Source organism: Myxocyprinus asiaticus, chromosome 13 (assembly GCF_019703515.2).
Source record: "Myxocyprinus asiaticus isolate MX2 ecotype Aquarium Trade chromosome 13, UBuf_Myxa_2, whole genome shotgun sequence".
NCBI lineage: Eukaryota > Metazoa > Chordata > Actinopteri > Cypriniformes > Catostomidae > Myxocyprinus > Myxocyprinus asiaticus.
In genome coordinates, this window is record NC_059356.1 from 10,631,164 (window position 1) to 10,648,509 (window position 17,346).

A 17,346-nucleotide genomic window follows, 5' to 3' on the forward strand; every position below is an offset into this window, starting at 1 on the left:
GTAAATTAACTGCCCACGGCACCAAGACATGCATCATGAAAGTCACATGTAAATAATAATGTGAGAAAGCGTTTGGAATATTGCTTGGGGTAAAATGATTCCACATTGGTGATACTTCCTGGTCCACTGGTTAAAACACCCAAACAGCAGTGAGTCAGGAGCCTGTTAGGCATATGCTGAGCTGCTGAGTTCATATCCTAAAACAACTTGTCATGCACCAAACAGACGTATCACCCAGAGCTCATATATATGAAGACATAGTGCTAGGGCAAACTACTACACACACAACCCCTCTCCTGAAAACACACACGGTCCATATCAGCAACAATCCCTTGTAGCTTCTACTTGCATCTTGTCCTGTGCACCAAAATGAGTGCAAATCTCAAATGCAGCCAGACTAATACCAGTCGTCTTTTCAGACTGATCACACTGTGAATTCTGCAACAGTAGGTAAAATGTTGACAGGGTGGGGCCAAAGAGTAAATGATATAATACAGTCAGCAGGAATGCATATTTTATAAACCCTACCTTTTATAAGGAAATAATAAGATAAAAATTATTTTATAAACCCCAAACCTTAACCTAACCATTTCTAAGTGAAAATGTACATTTAGGGTGGGTTGCACCAACAAGGATTAATCTTAAATTTAGATTAAATCAAGGTTTAGCTGATAATTTTTTCACACCAAACTTTAAACCTTGTTTAAAATTAATCAGGGTTACATTTTAACCATCGATTTGATCCTGATTTAAATTTGACAGTAAATCTGAATTAACTTTAATCCTGTTGCTCCAGTACTTTAAAATCTTATTTAAATCTCAGTTAGGGATTAACTTTAAACTTGCAGCTGAGGTGGTTTAAATAAAAAACGGACCTACAATTAAACATGAATGACTAGGTAAACAAACAGTGGATGTGCCGTCAGCCCTCTGAGAGATGTGTATCATATTATTTATGTTTATTATGGTCTGAAATGTTGGCCGCAATGTGTGCTTTCAAATTCGGTGTGCGACGGCTCGTCTCAGTGGCAGCACGATTACCCGCTTCCCCATCCTTTACATGCAGAGACACTGGACAGAGACAGGTCTCTCGAGGAGAAGCGAGAGTAGAGCGTAATTTCGGCATTTAACGAGAGTGGTTACAGCGACAGGTGATCTTTATTGCTCCCCTCCTCTCTTATACTCATTTCAGTCAACAGCATGGGCTGTTAATTTCTGACCACAATAGTGGCGCTGACGAGGGAAGGCGGTCAATCCGAGACCCGTGTGGTCCTTTTTTCTTAAATGATGATGCCATATTTTAAAGCTTGTGACATTGTACACGCTGCTGCGACATTTTCTTAACCTCCTTGATCAGCACTGTGTACTAACGATCTACAGCTGCTAAATTCAGAATCCATCATGGCGGACAAAATTAATCGCAGATGACCATTTTAATCACGGGTTAAATGTTTAATCTCTGATTTGTTAAACCATACTTAAAATTAAGTGGTGCAACACAACTCAAATTAAAATAAAACTTGGATCAACAAATCCTGGATTAGCTCTAAACTCTGCTTAATTTAATCCTTATTAGTGCAGCCCACCCTTAGAGTGAAAATGCAACCTCTGAATTGTACTCACAACTGTTTATGTGCACACGACTACTTCCTGGTTCTCACAGGACCAGAACTCACGCAACATGCTATCAGTAGCGCTAAAGGGAAATATGTTTACACTTGAACTGATGCAAAAATTCAAAAGCAATATGTCGATTTCCCTTGTGGTAATGTTCTTTCTGTGTAAGTCGCTGAAAAAGCTAATTTTGAGCAGATGCGTTATGTTTGGAAAAGCATACTACCATAGCACTCTTACTATTTCAGAAGTACTGTATATAGTATGTATTCTCTGCAGAGTATGCCAATTTTCTCTATCCGTAGAATAACCGGATGACCTACTACATTTGTCAAAGTGTCCAGCATACAACAGAGTGCACTGCACAAACAAGCTGCACGAACATAACAAAGCTCTTGATGTGTCTGCTTTCATGAACGGCTCTAAATGCCGTATTCACCTCGCCTTCCACCAAAGCTTATCTCTGAGAAAACAAATGCTTCATAGTCTTCAAGGATGGTGTCAAAGGACAAAAATCCTAGCGCTGCTCATATGAATGGTTCTTGAATATGCTTGGGGGTGATATTTCATGCACCTGCTGTACCAACATCAAATGAATAGCATTAAAACAGTCGGTGCACATAGACACGCTCACGCATTTCTGTACAGGAAATGTAAAGATTTCTATTAAATCTGTTGGTGAGAGAGAGAGAACACAAGCAGAAGTAGAGCTCTGCGTCTGAAGCGGATTGAAGGCGACAGAACAAGACAGGCAGATTAGAGACAGAGATCTGGAGTGCTATTGTGCAGACTTCACCCAGGTGCAGGGCACATTGAGGCAGACAGCAGCCACAGCTGACTGCTCCATTTTCTGAGTGCCACGAACACCAGTGTCCTCTATCCACTCAAAAAAGGAGAGAGAGAGAGAGAGAATGTGACATTTTCCCAGTTAGAGGACATGACCTTCAGTCTATCCCCTCATCCAGCCCCTTACGGTCGCAAAAACACAGCCTTATTTAAACCGCTGCTCTTCGCTCAATTATGTTGCAGGTAATTTGTGTGGTATTGGAGATTAAAGTTTAATTAGGGCGACTGGAGTAATTTAGGGTTGGGTTTAATATAATCACGGCAAACTGGCTGCTCGTGAAGTGCCCTGATGTCATGTTAAGGTAGAGGAGATCCAATACCACTTTTCATCAACAAAGAACAAAGAATCTAGACTGCCCTAGCCCACTGGCTTGGCTGAGATCCACCGGCACATTTTCACTCACCCATCCCTGTCCACACTCCCCCTCCAGTCACATACAGTACACTTACAGCCCACCAGCAAACAGCGGCCCAGAAGATTTGGACTGAGAGATCTGGAGAGATAAAGGAGAGCGAGAGTCTTAGACTTCATCCACAAAGCCACAGACTCTCTGAGCATCAGAGAAAGCATTTCTGACAATGCAATCCAATCTGTGGGCACTTTTCAAAGAGCAAATCTGCCCCGCTACCACCCACCCCAGCTTTGGCGAGATAGAATGACTCGTACGCTCTCTGTCAAAGAGCAAAATAGATGCAAACACAGAGGCGTGCGGAGGCGGTCAGCATTTGGGTCTGGAAGAAGCCAAACAATAGATCCTAAACAGGATTTGATAAGTCTCATCCGAGAATCACTCCATCAGATGAGGATGCCACAAAGAAAAGAGGATAAAAAATCCCTGAGAATACTGCCTGACATTAATGATCACCATCCTTTCTTCAACCATCCCTCTCTCCCTTTCTAGTCTTCTATCTCATTCTTGCTTCTCATGCAGTCTGTAACTTCATCCTGCTCTGAGTTCATCTGTACCGTCAGTGGATTGCTGAAAGACAGGCTTTTAGTGTCAGCCCATCTGGATTTACAGAGAAAGAAAATTCCCTTGCTCATTCCTCAGGTAACAGAAGGGTAGTTGATAAGGTTGAAAGTTGGGATTACATTCGCGGAGCAAGAAGAGACAGGGAACATCAAGGGCACCTTCCGGGAATCGCCCGGGGTTCTGTCACAAAATAAAAATAAGCCCAGCATGTACACCTCTACTCCTCCCAAACCTTGCCATATAAAATTCCATTTGTTTTCACCCTGTATGTTCTTTTCCCCTCTAAACATTTTATAATGTCCTTTATCTCTCATTCTCTATGTGGCAACTTTGAATTCTGGCCAGTTCCTTCACTCATCCAGCATTTACTAACTAAGTGCCAGAGCCCAGCAAGTGTCCATGTCAGCTGTCATTGCCACAACAGAGAGCTGCTCTCTCCGATGGTACTCTATCCTAGGGATGTGAGATGAAATGACGGACTGCTATGCAAAATAGATCAAATTGCCAAGATCCTTGTACCGAGGTTCAGAGGAGCATAGATTTGTCGCTCAAACTGGGTACTGTGATTGTGGCTGTCATGTCCTTCCACTAAAAGTGACCGTCTGACGATTATGGCAGGGAGGTAAATAGATTATATCTTTGCCAGGTTGGGAGCTGATAGCGACAGAAGAGTACAAAGCTGCTCCATGGGAGGTGTGGTGGAGTGAAATACAAAGGGGAAAGAGGTGTTTTAGGGGCATAGGCTGTCTCAAAATATAGTGAGCTGCTTGCCATGACAGCGTTTTTGGTAATCATATGTGTTTGCAGCATTTTTTGGGCATCATATGCAAGTGCAGCATTTTTGGGGATCATAGGTGCATGCAGAATTGTTGGGCCTCATAGGGGAGTCCCAAGCTAGTGAGCTGCCTAGCGAGAAAGCTGCCAAACTAGACATAGCATTTTCAGCATCATAGGCAGTATTGGGCATATTGTTTGGGAATCGTAGGTGCATGAGTTCTGAGTCAGCTAAGATAGTGAGCTGCCTATCTAGACAGGATTTTTGGACATCATACAGAAGGAACGTTTCATGTCAGATAAGCAAGTGAGCTACCAACTGGGAAAGCATTTCTGGAAATCATAGAATAATTTTCAAGCATCATAGGTGCATTTTGAGTCAGCGGAGCTAGTAAGCTGCCTACCTAGACAGCATTTATTGGCATCATAGGCACATTCCATGGATGTTAAGCTAGTGAGGTGCCTACGTAGACAGCAATTTTGTGAATCATAGGGGTATGCAGCATTTTTGAGCATCATTAAGCAGTGTTGGGAGTAGTTAAAAAAAGAAATGTTACTAAGTTAATTACATTTTTCAGTAACGTGGCAGTAGCTCAACTATTTTCACAGTATTGTAGCTTTTCCAGTAACAAGCTATATTTCAAAACACTACATTTGTCATATTGTATTACGAACGCAGCAATGGAGCCAAGGAAGTAAATAAACAGGCTCACCTAAAATGTCCTCTCTTTCTCATCTAGTGCTGGAAAATCTAAATTATTTAGATGAATTGGTTCTTTCCAGTTCATGTTAATGAACCGGTTAAAATAAACGAATCCCTTAAATTTTGTGTTGGTAACTCTGATTCATTTTAATGAGCTCATGTAATGAACTAGTTCACATACAGTAAATGATTCACTGACTCACTTGAGATCTGTGCAACCTTAAAGAGATAGTTCACCCAAAAAGTAAAGTTCTCTCATCATTTCCTCACCCTCATGCCATCCCAGATGTGTAAGACTTTTTTTCTTCTGCAGAACACAATATTAAGATTTTTAGAAGAATATTTCAGCTCTGTTGGTCCTCACAATGCAAGTGAATTGTGGCCAGAACTCTGAAGGTCCAAATTTCACAAAAAAGTAATCCATACGACTCCAGTGGTTTAATCAATGTCTTCTTGAGCGATCCAATCTGTTTTGGGTAAGAACAAACCAAAATATACCTCCTTTTTCGCTGTACATCTTGCCATTGCAGTCTCTAGGCACGATCATGATTTCAAGCTCGATTACACTTCAGTGCTTGACTTATGCACAGAGTGCTAAATGGTGCTATAGAAAGTGTAATCGAGCTTGAAATCAGGATCGCCAAGGAGAGTGAAAAAGGAACTACATTTTGGTCTGTTGTTACCCAAAATCGATTGGATCACTTCAGAAGATATTGATTATAGCACTGGAGTCATATGGATTCCTTTATGGTGCTTTTTTGTGATATTTGCACCTTCAAAGTTCTGGCCATCATTCACTTGCATTGTGTGGACCTGTAGAGTTTAAATATTGTTTTAAAATTTTTCGTTTGTGTTCAGCGGATGAAAGAAAGTCATATACATCTTGGATGGCATTCATTTTGGGTGAACTATCCCTTTAAAAGTCTTTGCCCTCTTTTTTTTTTATTGAATGTTAATTACTGTTGTTTATCACTGTAGGTTTTTTATTTTATTTTATCAGAGTATATTAAGTATAAATGTACAGTATGTTAATTTAATGTTGTCACCCTATTTGTTTAACTCTTACAAAAATTAACTATGGTTTAACTCTATTAATATTATAAGTTCCATGACTGTCAAAACAGACCTCATCCATAGAGATATTTTTTGGGGGAAACCATGGTTTTGATTGAATTAACCATGGTTTTACTACAGTAATACTGTAGTATCCCTATTGTCACCATGGTTTTACTGTTATATTTTAGAAACTATGACTGTAGTAACCATGGTTAATTCTGTGGTTACTGTTGTTTTACACAAATACCACGGTTTAACTATGGTTACTGTAGTAAAACCATGGTTAATTAAGAAAAATAAATAATGTCATCTGATGATATATATCTAAAAGTATTTCCTTCTTAAAATAGCTTCGATGCAGTTAGCTAATTTTTGTTAGTAGCTTGTAGTGTTGCTAACTACTATTTTTTTAAAGAGCAGCTTGAATGTAGCTTCACTACTTTAAGATAGCAAGATTATTGGCACATTCTGTTTTAGCTAAGCTAGTGAGCTTCCTATCTAGACAGCATTTTGGGTTTTACACATGTGTTCGATGTCAGCTAAACTAGTGAGCTACCTACCAAGCAAGCTGCCATCCTGGACAATATTCCTGTGCCTCAGGTATGTGCAGCAGTTTTGGACATCCATTTCACATTCAAAATCAGTATGTGTGTGTAAGCTGAGCTGACAGGGAAGATGCCTGTAATGCTCAGAAATGCTGCATGTGCCTATGAAAAGCTGTCAAGTTATACAGCTTACTAGATTTTGAGACACAGCCTTTGTTTGTCACCATTCTGCATCTCATAAATGCCACCGTCTCAAGGCCACCGCCAGCATGTCCTCTGCTTCAGGGTAGAAAGGTTAATCTGTAGTTAAAGTGGAGCCAAAATAGGACAGTGCAGGGGTGCAGTACAGAGATATGAGGCAGAAAGAGATTATGTGTGAAAGACAGATAGATATCGGTAGCATGAGCGACACAGCGACCGCTTCGCATCATCAAATAGCCGAGCTGAAGTGGCACAGAACAGGAGCGAGTACGAGTGCCGTGGCTTACAGGGAGAAATAAATGACTGTGCCCTTATTGAGCGCAGCAAGGCATATAGCATTTCAGGCCAGTAATGTCATTGTGCCTTTGTACTGGCGTTATTGATGAAGTCTGTTTCAAAGAAAATAATTCCTTGGCATGCCAGCATTTGAGACCTCTCATTCTGTCTGAAAGATCAATGTAAGCGATCTTCGGGACAGAAAATATACCAGGAGAATGAAATGCAGCCAGCGTGAGTGCAAGTTGCCATTTAGACAGCATGGTCACAGTGGAGCGCTGCAGCAAAGAGGGTGAGATCAAAGCCGAGTGCTGCTTCACTGGAGCGCAGCACTGGGAGACAAGAGCACAGCGGCCTTACCTGCCGCAAAACCTCCCTCTCTCTCTACATCTGCTGCACCTCACCCCTCGGCTCTGCTAATGCCCTCTCCTATATATCAATCAGCCTCGCGCCCCAATTTATAACAGCTCTTGCTTTCAAATCTAGATTTAAAATTCCCTAGATACTATGTGCCTGGTTATATTCGCATGTACAGGCATGTTCCTCATCACCACGGTAGCTGTATCTGTCATTCCCCGTATCTAAAAATGGAAAGATGTTGTGTGCCATCAGCAGTCCGCATTTATGTTTCTTTAGCCCACCACAAAGCAGCTTAAAGCCTCTCTTGCTAGTGCAAACATGCACTTCAGTCTTATTTAGGAGTTACTCAGGTGTTAGTGCTCTCGGACTGGAGCTTCATAACCTGCTCAGACACACAGGCTATGCGACTTTTGCTTAGTATCACACAAATCGATTGCGGGGGGAGGGCTCTCACTATGCCCTCCCCAGCACCCTCTCTCAACAGCTCTCAATTCAGACCCCTGAGGTGTGATGCCTTGGGCACCGCTGGCACAGATGGCACTTTTCGGCAGGAAGGGCAGGTCTGCTTTCTCGCTCCCCTTTGCATCGCCATGCCAACGGCGGCAGGTTTTAGCATTTAAAGGGCATTCTCTGCAGGCTCCTAATAGAGGAAGGAGCGAGATTACTCATAGTGCATTCTGGAAGAGAAAGTGATGAGTGCGATTCAAAGCTAATTGGTGGGGCTCTGTCATCTGCACAAGTCATTCAAAAGTATCGCCCACATCCGCAGTCAGCAGCAGTCATTATCACATTGTTGATATTATGACTCATGATGTCTGAATGATGTAGTTGTCAGTAAAATGCCAATTGCATTATGTTGAAAGTTGCCATATCTGAGAAGATCTTACGTAATCACTTATTGCACAAGATTTATAAGCTTTAGGAAATAGCTTTAAGTAGTTGTATCTGATTAAAGTGCATCATTAAAGAAACGTACAGTAATGCAATTCTTAAAGAGCAGAAATAACAGACTACCTCTGCTTTTTGCAGGGTAATACTTTATAATATGTTTTGGGGGTAAAATGGTGGACAAACCAACTGCACTTGAAACACCACAAAGAATAAGAGAATGTTCTAGTAATCAAGGTGTCTGTTTCGCAGAATGCCTTCCAATCTTTATTCTCCAGAGACCACTGTTTCTCTGAATGGTTCTGTTCTTTCAAAGGTCAGTAAAAGCCGCAGCACTGTCAATCAAACTGACGTCTTAGATAGATGGGCCTCATGCCTGGCCAAGAAAGACAGTCCAGTTGAAAGCCTTCGATCTGATTAGCATCTTTCGAGACCACAGTGAACCATTCAAAGTCATGTGAGACACCTCCATCAAACAGACAATCTTATATAATACATTTTTATCCTCAACTATTCCTCGAAGTTCACTGTTTTCAGCTGCCTTTGATGCCTGCTCACAATGTGAATTACATTTTTAGTCAATTAATGAATTTTACTTCTGCGTGTCTGTGCAGTTCTTGCAGGAAACAGATTAAATTTGGTCCTCAAATTCAGTTCATGTCCTTAACGGACTGTGCTGAAATTGAATTGATCCCCTACCCTGACCTTCACTCCCACCCCCTTTCCTTCCTTCTTTGGCATCTTCTTTCCTGACTCAATGTTTGCTTTGGTTGAAGGCTCCTTATGTGCAGATTGTCTTTCTTGCACCTTGTGCCCCTCAATCTCATAACTAAGCTGTTTTATGAAAGATTCTGAAATGCCAGAGAGCTGGTTTATTGGTTGATTATTTCTCATATCCATCAGTGAGAGAGTATTCCTTCACTATTTTTTTTTATTTATTTTTTTATCTTGGCTCTTTTGCAAATTCTAGTGAGCTATATAGTTGCCTATATTGCTGCAATATAGGGAACTACCTTCTAAGGCATCATCCTAACCAAAATAGAACTTCATAAGTGACTGTTTTTTAAATGCTCTACACAAGAAAGCTTGTGCATGAGATTTAGCTAACACTAATAGCTGATTCACACATATGATAACTTAGAGTCTGATGTTAGCATGTGTTGCTAAGCTAATGACATGATACCCTAATGAGTTCAAACAATTCTCTTCAAGGACCTTTCCACATTTCTGTACAAGCATACTTAAGGCATATGTCTGCCCATTGCTTGCCCTGAGAGTGAATGCAAAATTCTCAATGCAGAGGCCACCAGAGGTGATGTTATCAAAGAAAGGTTATGTGAGATAAGAAGACATGCAGATCAGTTAGAGAGCATACTCTGTACATACATGCAGTCACTCTACTGTTAATGAATGATAGTAAGTTGCATTTTGTAGTAAAAAATTTGGGAATTGGGAATTCTGCCTTAAAGTACATAGAAGCCTGTTGAGCTCACAGCTGGCTTAAACATATCACTCCACAGTCTGTGTTTCTGCCTCAGCAAGCCCCAAAAATACAATGTGGAAAAGAATTATGACAAATAGTGCCAACAAATCCAGAGACACAGAAATAGAATTTTCACCTACAAGTGCTACACAATTGCTATCAGTCAGCAGCGGCATAATGATCCACACCATCTTCCTTTGCAGCAGTGTGGAAGTAAGGTTTAGAAACAGATTGCCATAGACAGAGTCATGGTAAGTTCTATAGTAAGGGTACCTTTGTCATTATTGGGTACCCCAGGTGACAAATTCTGCCCTTTCAACAGACCTAGGAAACGTACTGTATCATCCTTTCAACAGATCTGGGGCTGTACACAAAATATGAATATTCTGTCATCATTTATTCATCCTCATGTTGTTCCAAAGCCATATTACTTTCTTTCCTCAGTTGAACACAAAAGGAGATGCTATGCAAAATAATAACCTCAATCAGTATTCACTTTCATTACATGGAAAAAAGATGCAATGAAAGTGAATGGTGACTGAGAGTAACATACTACCTAACATCTCCTTTTATGTTCCACAGAAGAAGTCATGCAGTCTTGGAACAACATAAGGGTGAAAATGATAAGATCATTTATGGGTGAACTTTCCTCTGGGTGAACTTTCCTGCTCCCGTAAGATGGGTTCAACATTTCTATGAACCAAGCACTATTATTTAGTTACAATGATACTTGGAAGGCAAAGCATGATCCATCATGTCACTTGCTCACTCTGGCCTGCTTGTACATTTCACCACATACTCTAAGCATTTTTAAAAGCTTCAAGAGTAGATTCCAAGTGGTCCTATTTGGGTCATTGTGTAAACAAGCACAGAGTCAAACAAGCACATCTGAATCAGGAGTAGATAGTGGGGCCTCCTGGGAGGCTGCTAAGAGGGAAGCATGATGCTTTTGGGCCTGATGGCTTTAGACATTGTGCTAGTGAGATGAATAATGTGCGTGTCTGATGGGACTGGGCTGCCATCCCTTGACAGGCCTACAGCACTGGAGTGGAGAAATGGAATCTCCATCTTTGCCCACAAAACACACAATCACTACTTTTTACTCACTGCTGAGAGAAGAAAATATTAACCAGAGTATTTTACTGCCAACTGATGCTAGATGTACGCAAATAGCGCACAGGGAGAACAAATTTCGAGTAACAACAATAACAGCATCTTCTTATGGAACAACACTGACTTTATCACTTGTTTAAATGAATGAAACACTTAACTGCTTCAATGCTGATTAAATACTTTGTTTGTTGGCATACATGGTCCTCCTAAGTACATCTTGTGAGACATTCATGTGTCATTTACAATACTTAAGCTGGACCTATAATAGGTATTCACTGTAGAACATAATACCATCAAAAGATGGGTTAGTTTAATCTAAGCTCAGATTCCTAGATTCAATAAACACAAAAATGATTGATTGCAGCTGCAGTAAGTGAGAATGAAATTTTATAGTGCTCATCTGGAGATAAATGATTTGATTTTATGAATGACTGAGTATGTGTGCATTCTAATATGATTTCTCTTATTACAAAAACAGCAGTGAATTCAAATTAATTGAATGTGAGAATGATCTCTGATAAGAAAATGAAGGCACTAAGAACACCCTCTCTCTCTTTCTATTTTCTCTCTTTCTTTCCAAAGAGCCCCTAGCTGGAATCATGCAGTCCTTTAGAGAGCGGAGTGGTTTCCATGGCAACCAGCACTGCTACCAACAGGAACCCCAGGAATTATCACGCCTTGAGAGTTATAGACATCATCACAGCCAGTCCAGACAAGGCTATGAGGCACACTCACTAGCTGCTGTGGGGATGTCAACAGCAGGAGCGAGTCCTAAAGACTGTTATGGGCAGCAGACCTATCCCGTCTACACCAGCAACAGTGCTACTCAGACTAAAAAACCTTACAGAGGAGCTAAAACTCCAAACCAGCACCTGCAGGCTGGCTACAGCAATCACATGGGCCCTGGATACTCAGCCCAGTATATGAGTGAAGGTCACTTGCAGCAAAAATGGGATGAGTCTGCTCAGATGACCCAGTTTGAGCAGGACATGGTGGGACGGCTGGAGTCGGGAGTCAGTGGGTCATCCCAGTACCTAGAGCAGAACATGCTAGCTATCTCTCAGAGTCAGTGCCATCTCCCCTCCCAGTCCCCTGCCCCTGCCTATACAAGCCCCCATCAACAGGGCCTCCCACCAAATCCTGCACAGTCTCCTTTAATGTATCCCCAGGGCCACATTAATTTCCCTCAGCACTCTCAACCAACTTCCTCCACCTCTTCATCATCATATATGGAGAAATGTAATCCAATGCCCCATGGCTACAAAGGCTATGGTATTTCATCTCATGCCCAGTATGGAAGACAACACAGTAATCACAGCAGTCTAAAGCAGAGTGGATACAGACCTCAGAATAATTATGGTTACCAGCAGACTCCCTCAAGGTCTGGATTTGAACAGGGCTCCATGCAAGGTATGTCTGGTACACAGGAGAACCTTCAGAAATTTCAGCACTATAATCAGCCTCAGCAAAACTACTGTATAACAGATATTTCTGTAAGGTCTCCAGAACAATACTATCAGACCTGCAGCCCAAGTTCGAGTCACTCACCTGCCAGGTCTGTGGGAAGATCACCCTCATACAATTCCACACCATCCCCCTTAATGGCAAACCCTGATTCATTCCAGTATGGCCAGCCTCCCATCAACCCTGGGGCTTCCACATCCACAAGTCTACAAGAACCAAACATGCTGATGCCCCCTCATACCCACACATCACCCAGTGTGAACCACCAGTCCCAGAGCTATTCTAGCTCCATGAAAGAGCGATTCTCTGAAAAGCTCCTGTCCAACCCAAGTTTGTGGAGCCTCAATGCCCTGACATCTCAGGTTGAAAACATCTCCAACAATGTCCAGCAGCTGCTTCTCTCTGAGGCCCTTATGGCTAAAAAGTCTGGCAAGCGAAACCATCCGAAAAGAGGAGAAGACTATCGAGGCCAGTTAAAGAGTATGGAAGATTCATCTTGTCCTGATAACCAACATGGTCCTCCTCCATCTGATTCTTACATCATTCCCAGGTCTATGACAGCAGAATTGCAAGAGGGAGGATACTCCAGCAGTACTGAGGACCAGATGGACAGGAGCTATTACTATTTCGGTCAGGACAAAGGTCATGCACACACCCACACACACTCGCGACTTAGCCTCGATGCAGTATCTTCCTGCTCTGTAAACTCAGCAGATGATATGTCTGTCAGGTCAGGTGACTCAGTTCGAAGTCTACAGAGTGTAGCCTCTGACGACAATATCAATTGTGACCCCAGAGTACAGAGAGTAATGACTGGAGAGGAACCCAACAGCTCTCTCATGTGTATTAGAGATGAGAGGTCTCCCATGTGTGTAACAGCCCCAAGTCCTATAAAGCAGGAGAGTAATTCACCACCAGACATAAAGCGTTCAGAAAGCACTCTAAAAGAGAACTTTGAGGAGTCAGCATGGACTGAGAGGATTGCTGATGAGGAGGAAATTGAACAAAGAAAGAATGAGTGCAAAGGAGAGGTCATTGAGAAGCCACAGAAGTGGTTGGAGGATGAGAAAAGTCCTTCTCTTTTTCATAAAATAAATAAAGCAGTATTAGAAGAAGGTTACTTATATGAAACAGAAGTCTACCAAGGGCTGCAAAATAAATATGATTCAGATAAAGGAGACTCAACAGACATGGACTGTTTTTCAGACCTTAATCACAAAGGAAATGAAGGCACAGAAATAAAGTCTAAGAATTTCAAATCAGAGCCACAGCCCAATGTTGAATCTCATGGAAAAATATCACCAGGCCATTCAGGCACTGATCTGTATTTGCCAGAGAAAGAAGAAAAGAATTCAGTAGAGAGCCTTATAAGCACAGAGGAACCAATGGACACCCTGGAGGAGCAACAGTCTGTCCTCTCCTGTAATTCTACTGAGGTGAGAGATGAAAAGGAGAGTCTTACAACCTCAGAGGAGGTCATTAATAATAGAGAAACACCACAGGAGTCCTTTGCAGAAGTATGCAGTACATTTGAAGAGATGGAAAATGTGCCCCAAGCCAACACTGAAACTGCAGAAAGCTTTGCCCAGGACACACCATACAGAGGCAGTGAAAGGAGGTCAGCTTTATGTGACATTGCACCTCAGCCTCACACTGCCATGAGTGGCTTCTCAACTCTCAATGAGAAAATAACACCTCTGGCTCAGGCTAGAGAACATCACATTGATCGCAGTGATGCAAAGGTACTGGAGCCTGACTCTCCTCAATTGCCAGGCAAGTCAATACTGCACTCTGCACCATCCTGGGCTGACACCCCACCCTCCCCCAAGAAAGGGGATGAGGACATGGAACTGGGTGTAAGCTGTCCCAGCGCAGTGACTCCCTCAGCCAAACCAGAGCCATTGGCCCAATCTGCACATACAAGAATGTTTGGTAAGAAGCATGCACGGGGCAGGAGGAGACTAATGCATTCAAGCATAGGGATCAGAAGGCAGCTAAGTGTGGAAGGAGACAAATCTCCACCTTCTGCCCAAAATCCCAGTTTGCTCTCCAGCAAAAGCATGCTTATTCATGATCAGATGGAAACTGCCCACAAGGATATTAGCAGTCAAACACAAAAACTTTCGGCAGACAGTTTGCCATCACGGATGTGCACTCGTTCTTATGTTTCACAAAGCAGCCCAAAGGTTTGCCCTCAAGAGAGAAGAAAACCCGGTCCAAAGCCTGGTCCAAAGCCAGGTTTAAAACTAGTTGTGAAGCCAGGTCCAAAATCTGGTCCAATTTCTGCTTTAAAACCAGGTCCAAAACCTGGTCTAAAACCTGGACCAAAGCCTAGTCCAAAATCTAGTGCTAAACCTGGTCCAAAACTTGGTCCAAAATCTGAAGCTATGCCTAATGTAAAACCTGATCCTAAACCAGGTTCAAAAAACACAGGGTCCACAGAAGGTACAAAGCCTGGTCCAAAGACTGGTTTACGGCCTGGCCCTAAAACTGGTCCAAAATCAGGTTCTAATCTAGGTTCAGATAATCTTCCAAATACCACAGAATCAAAACCAACTGAGAGGCCAAAGTCTAAAGGCCCTGGTCGACCAAAAGGCCTCACCTCTAAGATCAAATCAAGAAAACAAGATAAAAATGTTCAGATTACAACAGACCATACCAAGGACACAAGCTCTATAAACGAATTTATTCAGCAGGATGTGACTACAGATTTAACTCTGGACAAAGTTGTTGGGGTTGTGAACACCTCTATGGATGAAACCACTTTGGAATCTGCTCAAGATAGTACTTGTGTAAAATCTTTAGTAAAAGGTCCAAAGTCAATGGTGCTGAGATCACGGAAACAAACAAAGGAAAAAGTGACTGAAGAAAAAGAGCAAGAGAGTGATAAATCTACAGAGACACCATCAAAAAAACTCACAGGAACACAGTTGCAGGACGTTACTGTAGACCAGTCATGTGGGACAAAATCATCAAATCTTGAATTACCTAAGGAGGAGGATGTCTCAACAGACTCACTCCAACAACCTAATGAAGAGATATTTTCCATCAAAAGAAAATCTAGTTTACACTCCTCAGACCCCCCAAAAAGAAAGAGAGGTGTGAAAGCAAGCCAAACGAAGACACAGGGACCTCCATTAGAAACAGTCATGGAAGTCTGCATTCCAAAGGGAAAGTGGAAGAGAGGGCAGCATTTGCTTACAGAATCTGTAAGCAGCAATGTAATAACAGATAACCCTCCTACTGATGGCATCAGTGACTTGCCTTCTGTGCCTCCTCAGTGTCCCACTAAAACAAAATATTTGCCTCCTCGGAAAGGCAGGGGACTTAAATATGAGGCAATGGTTCAGAAAATCACATCCCCAGGATCCAAAAAGCAACCTCTAAATATCCAACCAGATATTGTGCCAGAAGAATTAACATCAAAACTAGCACCACAGGAACCAGAGCAAAGGGAGATGATGAATGCCCCAGAGGTTGCACACGAGGAGGGCGATAGCACAATGAGTACCCAAGAGGTCGAAACCACAGCAGTAATTCAAACTCCAAGAAAGAAGAGGAGAAAGTGGGCCACTGTAGAGAGCTGCGATGCACCAGAGGTAGCTTTGGAAGTTGGGAGCCTTATCAACACACCAAGGCTAGCCAAACAGAGAGCTATTAAAAACAATCACGAGATGCATCTGAAGCAACGAAAGAGGAGAAGAAAAGGCATTGAACCAGCAGGAAGCATTCCCAAAGTGGAGCAACAGGAGCCTGTTCAACCTGATATTCCACTCCCATCTCCACTGTCATCTTCTTTGCCAGAAACAGGTGAACAGACACAGTATGAGAAGCCACTAACAGAACTGTGCCCACCAGTAATAAAAGCCAAAAGAGGCAGGTGGCCATCACTCAAAAAGAAACAGGAGGAAGCCTCAAGTCAAACAGCAGATGACAAAGTACAGGAGAAAAGAAAGCCTGGACCTAAGAAAAAGATTCAAATGAATTTTAATGTCCTCAAAGTTGTAGTGAAGAGACCTAAACTGAAGAGGAAATGTACCAAGGATTTTTCTCCAACAGTGAAGGGAACATTATCAGACTTGTATCCATTGCAGAGTGATGGCAAATGTTCTTTCAGACCATATGTACACATTGACAGCTCTTTGGAGCCAACGTCCCTTTGTACCATCGTCAACAGGCCTGAGGAAGAGCATCTGCTCACCCAGGCAAGAAAAAAGAGTGCCGCTGACATAAAAAATCTAGTCACAGTTACCGAGGCAATATCAAACACCTCAGTAATGCTCCAGGGGCCCTTAGTTAACAAAAGCCTAATTGACAGGTGTCTAACGTGCTGCTTATGTGGAAAGCCGTCAAATTACAGAGAGCTTGGGGACTTGTGCGGTCCCTATTATCTCGAGGATGGTGTACCGCGGAAAATGCTGTCTTTAACACACAGGAGTGATTTCGTGCAGAGCAGCAACACTGCAAAAGAGACAGAAGCCAGCTGCAACATAGAGCTCATAAACTCACAGAGTGCATCTGAGAAGGATGCACATCAGAAGAGGATGAATGAAGGACGTAGCGGGCATCCTAGGAGGGGGAAAAGGGCAATTAGGGAACAGTTAAGAACCCGCCCCACCTTGTGCATGAGATTCAAAAGACTGCTGCTGTTACAGAGCAGAATTAGTGGAACTGCTCCCTCTGATGGTGAGGAGGAGAGTAGAACAACTCTGCAGAGATTGCAGATGGAGGCAGAGGCTAAAGAGCACTGGGCACATGAAGCTTGTACTATCTGGACCAGAGGCATTATCCTGGTAGCAGGAAAACTCTATGGGCTGAAAGAGGCTGCTCAGAGCGCTGCACATGCAGTAAGTGTCTCATTTACAGTATATTAAACACAATTCAGTAACCATTTCCTACATTGTAAATAAAGAGCCAACAGCATAGCTCTGTTTGAAACAGCATACTCAGAGGTGCAATACACTGCAAAGCAGACTGTATCCCAAAATGCAATGTGGCTGTATCAAACATTATTTTGGCACCTCTCTCTGGACACATTATTTGTTGGAC

At 42.4% G+C, this 17,346-nt stretch overlaps 1 protein-coding gene across 2 annotated transcripts in view; it reads left to right on the forward strand.

Annotated features, from left to right (window-relative positions):
• LOC127450783 (retinoic acid-induced protein 1-like) overlaps positions 1-17,346 on the forward strand; it is a 106,854-nt gene that overhangs the window by 80,162 nt on the left and 9,346 nt on the right. For both annotated transcript variants that reach the window (XM_051715130.1, XM_051715129.1), the window contains exon 2: positions 11,416-17,144. In XM_051715130.1, coding sequence (XP_051571090.1) covers positions 11,433-17,144 — 5,712 coding nt within the window. In that variant the 5' untranslated portion in view covers positions 11,416-11,432. The remainder of the gene's footprint in view (positions 1-11,415; positions 17,145-17,346) is intronic.